This window comes from Mustela lutreola, chromosome 2, assembly GCF_030435805.1.
Source record: "Mustela lutreola isolate mMusLut2 chromosome 2, mMusLut2.pri, whole genome shotgun sequence".
NCBI lineage: Eukaryota > Metazoa > Chordata > Mammalia > Carnivora > Mustelidae > Mustela > Mustela lutreola.
Window position 1 is genome coordinate 97,679,925 of NC_081291.1, and position 12,298 is coordinate 97,692,222.

General features: G+C 37.0%; 1 protein-coding gene across 8 annotated transcripts in view; it reads right to left on the minus strand.

Moving 5' to 3' along the window:
- Positions 1-12,298, minus strand: part of STAG1 (STAG1 cohesin complex component) — a 453,259-nt gene that overhangs the window by 315,852 nt on the left and 125,109 nt on the right. For 7 of the 8 annotated variants that reach the window (XM_059162692.1, XM_059162694.1, XM_059162691.1 and 4 more), the window contains one exon: positions 5,344-5,446. The exons of the other annotated variant lie outside the window; for it this stretch is intronic. In XM_059162692.1, coding sequence (XP_059018675.1) covers positions 5,344-5,446 — 103 coding nt within the window. The remainder of the gene's footprint in view (positions 1-5,343; positions 5,447-12,298) is intronic. 8 annotated transcript variants of the gene reach the window in all.

Genomic DNA, 12,298 nt, shown 5'->3' on the forward strand with positions numbered 1-12,298 from the left:
ATGAACTCAGGGTCATGAGACTGATCACAGTGCAAGGCTCTGCTCTGAGCGTGGAACCTGCTTGAGATTCTCTCTCTCCCTCCTCCCTCTGCTCCTCACCCTCACTTCTGTGCACACATGCTCTGTCTCAATAACTAAATAAATAAAACTAAACTTTGTCCTAGATATGTATATATATAGGAAAAGAATAGTATATATACTGTTTGTTCCCATCCGCAGTTTTAGGCATCCACTGGGGGTCCCCTGTAGATAAGGGGGAGGGATACTGTACAAGCTTACATATATAAAAATATATACTTACATGTATATGTATAGAGAGAGAGGAAAAAACAGGATAAAACAAACATAGCAAAATGCTAATATGTGGATAATCTGTATGAAGAATCTGCATAGAAAATTGTGTAAAATTCTTGCAAATTTTCTACATCTGAAATTATTTCAAAATAAAAGAATTTTAAACACTGGGGGGGGAGTGACAATTTAACAAAATTAACATTCATATATTCATACTTACTGAAAGTCTGACACTAGTACACAGCAGTAAACAAAGCAGATAAAAATCCCTACCTTCTCTTCTACCAGGTGGAGACAGACAATAAATACATAAGTAAAATGTATATTATGTTAGAAATCAAGTGTTGTGGAAAGAGGGGAACACACACACACACACAATCACCTTCTTCCATGTGTGTAAGTCTCCTTGGTAGGAGTGAGAATTTGCAATTTAAAATACCGCCTATAGGGGATGTGAAAACAAGATGAGACAGGGCTCTAATATAAGGTGCAAGCCTAACAGAATTCAGGAAAAGTATATGATGGTGGCTTAAACCAGTTTTGTAGTAAAAAATTACTGACTCTATTTGAAAACTGATTAGACAGGATATGCTGATATACTGAATACAGGTGAGAAAAAAAACATCTAAGATGACTACAGCTTTAAAGCCTGAGCAACTAAAGGGTAGAAAACACTGTTATGGAAAAGAGGTGGGTGGGGGATAGGCAGCTTGGTAGTTTGGTTTTTTAAACATTGTGGCCCCATTAAATTTCTAAAGGAAAGAACTCAATAGACATATGAATAACTCTGGAGTCTAGAGTAAAGTCCAGCCTGGAGATAGCAATCTGGGAGACATAAACTTACACATGGTATTTAAAGTCAAGAGACTGGATGTGATCACCAAGGGAGTAGTGGGTCAGTTGACAAAGGAAATGATGTTTTTAATCTGTTAATATAATCATAGGGTTAGTATAAACATGATATAGTGTTTGTTTTATTTTATTCATTTGAATAGAGAGCTACAATTACGAATATGAATTAGGACAACTACAATATAAGAATGGTTTAATAACACCTAATGGTATACCAAAAAGAAATGCCAATAACGCAATGCCCTGTAAGAATTTAAAAATAAAAAAATACTACCCATAACAGAAAGTCCTTACACTATTTGTTTTCATATGGCTGAGTAAAAAAACAAAGTCAGAGATCATGAAGTCTTAGAAAATATAAACAGTATTATTATAATAGCTAAACAAAGCATTTATCAATCAAAACTCAAGAATTGTCCAAAATGGAGCCAACTGACTCAAACTGTCTGAAGCAATCTTTAGAACAGGTATTGGAACATATGCAAATCTGGTCAATCTGACAAAGACACCTCTCAATATAAATTAATGGCTTGGCATTTTGGCATTCTTGACAGAAAGACTTCGGGAGTTTAAGATACAAGTTTAAAACCAAGCTTTGGGGGCGCCTGGGTGGCTCAGTGGGTTAAGCCTCTGCTTTTGCCTCAGGTCATGATCTCAGGGTCCTGAGATCAAGACCCACAAGTCAGGCTCTCTGCTCAGCACGAAGCCTGCTTCTCTCTCTCTCTCTCTGCCTGTCTTTCTACCTACTTGTGATCTCTCTCTCTCTCTCTCTCTGTCAAATAAATACATAAATAAAAATCTTAAAAATAATAAAAATAAAACCTAGCTTTGCCACTTACATGCTGTGTGGGACCTCAGCAAATTACCACTTCATACTTTTGTTTTCTGCTTTGTAAACTACATCTAAGATTATTTCAGGTACACCTGAGTGGTTCAGTCGGTGGAGCCTCTGCCTTCCACTCTTGTCATGATCCCAGGATCAAGTGCCACATCAGAGAACCTGCTACTCCCTCTGCCTACCTCTCCCCTTGCTTGTGCTTACACGCACTCTCTCATAAATAAATAAATAAAATCTTAAATGAAAAAAAAAAAGACTATTTCATAGTATTGACGGTGTAATTAAATGACATAAATAGCATCAGCCTAGTGCAAAGCCAGGGTAGAAATTCAGGAAGTTGTGTTGTTTCCAAGATCAAGAAATGGGCTTGAGGCAGGTGGAAGTAAGTATAGATACCCATGTGAACTAAAGAGTATGAAAATATGGACCGAAGTCTAACACAAGTTTCCAGAATGCACTATCCTACCCTCCAAATTCTTTTTCAGTTCTAAAACATGAGATGAAAATGTACTATTTATCTATTAGATTATGAAATAGCAATTTTAGTAAATTTAATTTTATTAAAAATTAAATCAGATTTCTAACCACAAGGAGCTAAATCTGGATATGCATACACCTTTTCAACAAGAAAAGCAAAATTGTTATAGAGATGCAGCTACAGACACATCGAAATTAAGACACATTCTATAATAACAACATAATAGCTCGCTAAAGGGGTGATAAATTCTCCTTAGGGGAAAAAAGGCATTCTTGAAGAAGGAAGCACTTAATCTGAAACTTATGAAGTTAAGAATTTCAACTGGAGGAAAACAAATTCAGGTAAGTAATCATATAGGCAGTTCATACTCCTACCTTCAGGCAAGTTTAGTCTTACTTCCAATTTGTACCTATAACTCATGAATCCTAGTGAAAACAATGTAACATATCTATAGCCTCAGAAAAATCATACAGTGATAGTAAGGAGAACTAGATAGTCTCCAGCATCTGAGTATGAAACTCTTTTTCTTTTCCCAAAATGCTTTCATAATGGATATTCTACCACCAAATATACAAAACTGATAAGTAATATAAAGAGCAATTTTAATATTATGCCTTTTCCACTGTAATTTTTTCCTTTTAAATAAAGATGGAATGTAAGATTGTAGAGAAAATAGTACAAGTCATCCCTCCAACCTTCAAATTTAAGACTGTGCTAAAAAATGAAAGGCTATAAAGATTCATTGAAGCTAATTAAAAACTGAGGCTAAGAAACATGAATAGAATAGCAATAACATGAAAAAAAACTCACAAGGACATATTTATAATAACTGGTTAATATTACCATTAATATTACCATCAACTGCAACAAGTACATTTCATTTGCATAATCCAAACCAACAAACTATACTTTAAAATCATATTTATGAAATGATTATAAACTTTAATGTCATTATTTATTGATTTTACACAATATTTTTATCTTGAGATATGCTAATGATATTTGCTGTTAAATAAAGATAATCAAATCCTGAGCAGGGGACCTAAACAGACACTTTCCCTAAGAAGACATACAGATGACGAAGAGACACATGAAAAGATGCTGAACATTAATAATAATAAAGGAAAGGCAAATCAAAACCACAATAAGGTATCAAATCACACCCATTAGAATTCTAGTATCCAGAAAACAAGAAATAACAAGTGCTAAGCAGGGATGTGGAGAAAAGGAACTTTCATGTACTGTTAGTGGGAAATGTAACTTGTACAGCTACTATGAAAACCAGTCTCAAAAAATTAAAAAACAGAAATGCCATATGACCTAGTAATTCCACTGGTGGTTATTTACCCAAAGGAAATGAAAAGACTAATTCAAAAAGATATATGCACCTCTATGTTCATTGCAGCATTATTTAAAATAGCTAAGATACAGAAAAAAACCTAAATTGTGCACTGATAATAAGTTAGATGGAGAAAGACAAATACCACATGATTTCATTTATATGTGACACCTAAAAAAAAAAAACAAAGAAGACAGAAAGAGAATGATAAATATAGAGAAAAAACTAGTAGTTGCCAAAGGGACAGAGGAAGAGATTGGGGGGCTGGATGAACAAAACAAGTAAAGGGGACTATGAGATTCAAACTTCCAGTTATAAACTAGATTAGTCATGAGGATAAAAAATACAGCTTAGGGAATATAGTCAATAATATTGTACTAACACTGTACGGTGACAGGTAGTAATTACACTTATCATGGTGACCACTGCATCATATATCGAATGGTCAAATCACTATGTTGTACACCTGAAACTAATAAAACATTGTATGTCACCTGTACTTCAATAATAAAAATTTGAAAAAGAAAAGGCAAGCTCGTGTCTTTTAGAAATAGATTCTGAAATATCTACAGATGGAATGATGTCTATATGAACTTGAAAATAAAATAGGAAGGAAATAAGGGGTGGAGAAATGAAAAAGCCATGACTTGATAGCTGCTGTTGCTGGGTAATGGTTATATGAAGAGTTCATTATAGTATTATGCCTCTCACAAAAGAAGACTGAAATGTTCCGTAATAAGAACTTTCATAAAATAGAGAAAAAACTGCTAATACCAAATCATATCATAAAAATGAGTAGAGAATAGTACAAACCTTAAACCTTCACATGGTGAGTGATACTGTCTGAGAGCTTATGCTACCTTAAACTGAATGATGACTGGTGTACTCAAAAAATTTATAAAGAGGGGCCCCTGGGTGGCTCAGTGGGCTAAGCCTCTGCCTTCAGCTCAGGTCATGATCCCAGGGTTCTGGATCGATCCCCCCATTGGGTGCTCTGCTCAGCGGGGAGCCTGCTTCCCCCACCCCGCCCCTCCTGCCTCTCTGCCTCCTTGTAATCTCTGTCAAATAAATAAATAAAATCTTAAAAAAAAAAAAAAAATATATATATATATATGTAAAGATATCCTCTCGAAGTAGAGATATCCAGAATACTTCTAAACTTCTCAATCATGTATCAATGAGAATATATTCTCACACTAGGGCAAAATCCCCAATAATACTACCAAAATGCACACTTAAGAGGTCACAAAACATCAGAGCTGCACCTAAAATGCAAGGAGGTCACAACTACTACATCTCATTTCATATTAATCATCTTCTCCATGTCTTTACATGGATCATAATTTATTTACAAGTGAAGCATGGAGAGCAAAAAAGATACTAAAATCGAATTACTTTCCTGATCACTGTCAATCCAATTCATGAAGCAAAGTTTCCAAGAATCTCTAATATGTATTAACAGAACTAGAATTAACAAACAGCTTGTATCAAGCCCCTTTACTCAGTAACGATTACAAGAACAAAGACAAGTATAATACATACTGGAGGCCGACCAGGACGACCCCTTTTTCTTTTTCCTTTGATCTCTGTCTCTTCAAGTTCGCTGCCAGCATCAGAATGGGCAGTAGTTTCATTAGTTGAATCCCTAGAAAACGTGATATATTATTTTAGCGAACAAATTAATTCATATATACAATGCAGTTCTGTTCCACTACTTTCCTTACCTCCTGGAATATGGCTGTAAGAAGTGTTTTTTCTTCCACTTCCAGAAAAAATCTTTAGGAAACTAAAAATGTTATACTTCCTGTCTGTATCCCATAACTCTGAGTGACATGAATCTCCAAATTAATAGATAAACAAAGAGAAGGAAATGATTGTGGAAATGGCAGCTGCTATACAAAATATAAATGAAAATCCAGTTGTAAAAGATGAATTCATCAACACAAAAAAAACTAACTCTTAAGAGGAATTTTGTTCATTCTGTAAAATCAGGAAAGTCAATAGTGTGCTAGTAAAAGTTTAACTGCCTCTTCAAAAAAATATGATTAGAGGGGCGCCTGGGTGGCTCAGTCATTAAGAGTCTGCTTCGGCTCAGCTCATGATCCCAGGGTCTTAGGATTGAGTCCCACTTAGGGCTCCCTGCTCTGCGGGAACCCTGCTTCTCCTCCCACTCCCCCTGCTTGTAGTTCCCTCTCTCGCTGTGTCTGTCAAATAGATAAATAAAATCTTAAAAAAATATATGATTAGAAATGTTACTGATATAAAGGATATGTAACAATTTACTGACAAAAAAATATACAATATTTTTATTGTGAATTCCATATAGCTAATCCATTCACATAAAATGATAATTTTACCACTCTTGTATCCATACCTAACCTCTGGCTGCAACTGATGAACAAACACAGTTCTGACATGAAAGATCACAACTTCTTTACTGAATCAGTAACACTTCTCAAATACAAATACAAAAACTTCTCACTATGAGTGTTATTATAACATAATGGCTATAAACCTGGTATACCTTTAAATTTAACCTACATTCTTAACAATAACTTCATCACATTAAGTCTATAGACAAATGACAAAATAATAAATTGAGCCCTGATCTGTAGTGTTTGCTGCTTTTCTCAATGTAAGTAGTCCTACTACAACTTCAAATTGCCAAAATGGTATCAACAGACTTGAGAAGTAATAAACAATAGTAGTACACCACTAAAAAGTATTTCTACCATAAAAATACAATAGGTATAAATAAAAACACAAGAACATATAAAATAGTAATATGTAAAATAATTAGAAAGTGGTGAATTTGAGGATTTGTTACATTTATTTTTAATATGATTTATTTAATTTTAAGTACATCAAGCTTAACTTTATAATGGCAATGTTAATTTCACTGGGTCACAAAATTCCTGTAAATTTAATATTTAACTCTCCAAGACAATACAGGCTGGCTCTAGCATACACCACTGAAAAGATATACATAGTATGAACAACTTCTTAATTAAATTTTATGTTACTAACAGTATAAAGGATATGCATAAAACTGCAAATACAGAACAAGGAATACAGCAAAGGGGAGTCCAACATACAATCTATTATTTCTCCATCTGCTTCACTGAATGCTCTCAGTGTCATTTCCTCTTTGTGTCGGGTGCCTAAAACTTAATTCTTTACTATCTGCTACTCTTCCCTTTATACCACACTCGATGGGAGATCTCATCCACTTGACGTATAACTTCTATCACTTCAACACATTATCAATAGACCTGATCACCCATTTCTCTTTTCTCCAAAGAAGACAAAGGGCTAACAGACATATGAAAAAAATGCTCAGCATCACTCAACATCACTCAACATCATCAAATCAAAATCAATGAGATACCACCTCACACAAGTCAGAATGGCTAAAATTAACAACTTGGAAAATAACAGATGTTGGAGAGGATGTGGAGAAAGAGGAGCCCTCTTTCACTGTTGGTGGGAATGCAAACTGGTGCAGCCACTCTAGAAAACAACAGGGAGGTTCCTCAAAAAAGTTAAAAACAGAACTACCCTATCACTCAGAAATTGTACTAGTAGGTATTTACCAAAAGGATACAAAAACACAGATTTGAAGGGGCACATGCACCTGAATGTTCATAGCAGCAATGTCCACAATAGTGAAAATATGGAAAGAGCCCAGATGTCCATCAACAGATGAATGGATAAAGATGATGTGGTATATGTATGTCTGTGTACACACACACATGCACACGCACAATGGAGTATTACTGAGCCATCAAAAAGAATGAAATCTTGCCATTTGCAATGACATGGATGGAATTATAGGGTGTTATGCTAAGTGAAATAAGTCAGCGAAAGACAAATACATATGTTTCACTCAAATGTGAAATTTAAGAAACAAAACAGGATCACATAAAGGAAGGAAAGATAAGATAAAAACAGAGAGGAAGGCAAACCATAAGAGACTCTTAACTACCGGAAACAAACTGAGGGCTGCTGGAGGGGAGATGGGTGGTGGGATGGGATAACTGGGTGATGGGCATTAAGGAGAGTGCTTGATGTAATGAGCACTGGGTGTTATATGCAACTGATGAATCAAAAAGTCTACCCCTGAAACTAATAATATACTATATGTTAATTAAATTGAATTTAAATTTTAAAAGGTTTTAAAAACAGACCTGATCATCTACAATTCAAGATTTTTAAGTCACATGTAACATGCTTCTTTGAATGCCACATCAAATTTACGAAATACCACATATAAAATTAAGTGCAACACTGACTTATTTCTAGCTCTCTGCTCAAGGCAATATAATTAACTGATGTATTTAGATAATGCATAAGTGTACTTTAAGTTGTTACGCAAATTTATCATGGTCACCGTTATCCTGTCTTACTCATACTCCTAGAATCATTATCAATCTTCCTCTTGTGCCATTAGCTAACAAGTGTTCCCATGACGTCCCCCATATAATAATTCTCCAATTCTGTCCACGATTATTACCATAATAATCATGACTAATAATACCCTGAATTAATTTCAACTTAACTATTTCTAGTTTCCTCATGCAAGGCATAAATATAAATACCTGACGTATTGCCAGTAAGATTCTTAACATCGCAATATTTCCTTATTTGCAAATCTTCAAAGGTGATCTGGTATTTAAAATTGTAAAAAGAGGGGCGCCTGGGTGGCTCAGTGGGTTAAAGCCTCTGCTTTCAGCTCATGTCATGATCCTAGGGTCCTGGGATCGAGCCCCACATCAGGCTCTCTGCTCAGCAGGGAGCCTGCTTCCTCCTCTCTCTCTGCCTGCCTCTCTGCCTACTTGTGATCTGTCTGTCAAATAAATAAATAAAAATAAAATCTTTAAAACTGTAAAAAGAAAAAAGACAGATTTCTGAGGAAGGTGGAGAGCAGGAAGATCCTAGGCTCACATCAACCCACAGGTAGACCTAGAAACCACCCACATCAAGATTACATAACCCAGAAAACTACCAAGACTGTTTTAACAGACTCCCCACAGGCAAATTTAGGAAGAGGCCACATCAAAGAGGAGAGGAAAGGCAAAGATTTGCTGGGAGCCAAACAGACCCACAAGACTGTCTAAGGGAGGTCAGGAAACCACCAGCACAGACAGGAGAGTAGAACAGATACCACACCAAGCACACAAGGTACCCCATGCATAGAGGACCCATACTAGGAAGACTAATCACTGTAACATTTGGCTTTAAAATCCAGAGGAGCTTAACTTTCCAAGTTCTCACCATCACCAGGGCTTAATATCAGAAACTTTAAAAATTAGCAGGCTGCCTCTGTGAGAGCTGGAGGGCAATGGGAAACCGAGTCCTTGCCCTTAAAAAAAAGGCGGGGTGGGGTGGGGGGGCAGCCGTGAAATAGCAGTAACAAACAGCTCCAGGGAGATTCAGAGCAGAAGCAGCAGTCTGAAAAATGACTTGGGTTAAGGAAGAGAGATTTGTTTACTAATCTCAGTGAATATGCTGAAGGTGTCCAGATCTTTGGGAGACTCCTCCAAGAACAGAAGAGCTGGCAGGCGCCATTTCCCTCCCTCTTACTCAGCCTAGATACATGGACACATATAGAACTAGTATGAACACACTCTCCATCTAGCTTGCTAACAGCACCCTTACCTCCATGCTTTCCTGTGGACCTGCCCCCTCCAGGCCCACCTCCAAATGAGTCTAGACAAAGCTGTATCATAGGTATGGAATTGTGCTAACATCCCCAGCAGGGACTAGGAACAGTGCAAAGTGACTCCTGCCCTGCGTAAAGGGGAAGAAAACCACACATACCAGTTTGACTGCAGCACAGGCAATGGACTTGGGGCAGACAGCTGGTCTGACTACAGGTACTTCCCATATGCAGTCCCTGGAGGTCCCTGCAGGCACTTCCCACCAATGAAAGCTTCTCATGAGATAGTACCTGCAGTCTGATGCTACTGGAGCTCTGGCAAATGTCTGGTCCGACCTAACTCAATCCCAAGGCCACCCAGAAAGGCACACTAATAACAAAGAACTAAACTCTGCCCACAACAGGCAGGAAGAACCATTAAAGAGGACCAAACTGAAGGCAAATACAGCTTACCCACAACAGCAAAATGCATACAACATTCACAGAAGACACCCCCGAAACCAAAGGTTTTCAATTAGGGGACAATGCACTGTAGGGAACTAGAGGACATCTTATTCATAAGGCCATTACTTTCAATAGGAGGAGAAATAGCCGACTTTTCTAAAACATGAGAGATAAAACATAAGACACAAATAAGTGACAGAGGAATGTGTCCCAAATAAAAGAACAGGACAAAAATCACAGCTAGAGACCTAAAATGAAATGAAGGTAATATGCCTGAGAGAAGATTTAAAGTAACAGATACTCACTGGATTTGAAAAAAGAGTACAGGACCTCAAAGAGAGCCTTAAAAAAGAGGTAGAAAATATAAAAAAGAACCATTCAGAGATGAAAAACTCAATAACTAAAATTAAAAATACACGAGAGGGAATAAATAGTAGACTAGAGGAATCAGAAGAATGTATCAGCAACCTAGAGGACAGACTAATGAAAAACAATAAAGCTGAACAGGGGAGAGAAAGAAAAATAAATAATAATAAATGGAAACAGACTCAAGCAGGATGCCTGGATGGCTCAGTTGGTTAAGCATCTGCCTTCGGTTCAGGTCATGATCCTCAGGCCCTGGGATGGAGTCCTACATCAGGCTCCTTGCTCAGCGGAGAGCCTGCTTCTCCCTCTGCCTGCTGCTCCCCCTGCTTGTGTGCTCTCACTCTCTCTGTCTCTGACAAATAAATGAATGAATGAATGAATGAATGAATGAATAGATAAAATCTTGGGGGTGGGGGATAGACTTAAGGAACTCAGTGACACCAATAAGCGTAACATTTGCATTATAGGGAACGCCGAAAAAGAAAGGAGAGAAAATGGGGAATAAAATTTATCTGAAGAAATATGGTGGAAAGCTTCCTGAATATGGGAAAGGAAACAAGAAATCCATATTTAGGAGGTAGAGAAAGCCCTCTCCCCCGCAAATCAATCCAAGGAGGTGTCCACCAAGACACATAGTAATTAAAATGGCAAAAAGTGATAAAGAGAGCATTTTAAAAGTAGCAAGAGAAAAGGAAACAATTATATACAAGGAAAACTCCATCAGGCAATGAGCTGATTTTTCAGCAGAAACTTTGCAGACCAAGAGAGTGGCATAATATATTGTCACTGAACAAAGTACAGAAGGGAAAAGACCTGCAACCATGAATACTCAATCCAGCAAGGCTATCATTCAAAATAAAAGGAGAGGGCGCCTGGGTGGGTCAGTGGGTTAAGCCGCTGCCTTCGGCTCAGGTCATGATCTCAGGGTCCTGGGATCGAGTCCCGCATCGGGCTCTCTGCTCGGCAGGGAGCCTGCTTCCCCCACCCCTCTCTCTCTCTCTCTGCCTGCCTCTCCATCTACTTGTGATTTCTCTCTCTCAAATAAATAAATAAAATATTAAAAAAAAATAAAAGGAGAAATAGTTCCCCAGACACACACAAGTTAAAGGAATTTATGACTACTAAGCCAACTTTACAAAAAATGTTAAAGGGGACTTTTTAAATGGAGGGAAATACCATAAAGCAAGAGTAGGAAAAGCAGGAAGCAGTAAAAATAAGTATGTCTATAAAAGTCAGTAAAGGGATTCACAAAAGCACTGAATCACTGTATTTTACCCTGAAACTACTATAACAATGTATATTCATTATACTGGAATGAAAGTGGTTTTTTTTTAACTTTATTTTTTAAAAACATAAAAACAGAACTCTGAGCCACTAGCAGTAGTCAATTCCTGATCTAGCTCATCTTATTCACCGCCACTAAAAAATAATAAATCATACTGCATTTTTCTCAATACAGACCAAAACGATTATGTTTACATATACTGTGTGCTATTTATATACATTATCTACAACAAACATGTACAAAAACCTTGTAAGAAAACACATTATATCAATACAAAGAAATGCAAGATCTGAAAATCTGATTATCTTGTTTATAGTCACATACCTAATATGTGGCACAGTATATTTAGATCTCTAGGTAGACCTGAATTCTCCATCTCCATGTCTAGCATACTAGACTGCAAATACTATGTTTTCTTTTTCTCTTGTGTGGACAGAATCTACTAGTGCTTTTGATGCCTTTTTTTTTTTTTAAGATTTTATTTATTCATTTGACAGACAGAGATCACAATAGGCAGAGAGGCAGGCAGAGAGAGAGGAGGAAGCAGGCTCCACGCTGAGAAGAGAGCCCGATGCAGGGCTCGATCCCAGGACCCTGAGATCATGGCCTGAGCCAAAAGCAAAGGCTTAACCCACTGAACCACCCAGGTGCCCCGCTTTTGATGCTTTAAATCAGAAAGCAACTATAGGAACATGTCTGGTCTAGCATGTAATACATAACCCATTAGTGAAAATAATTTATCC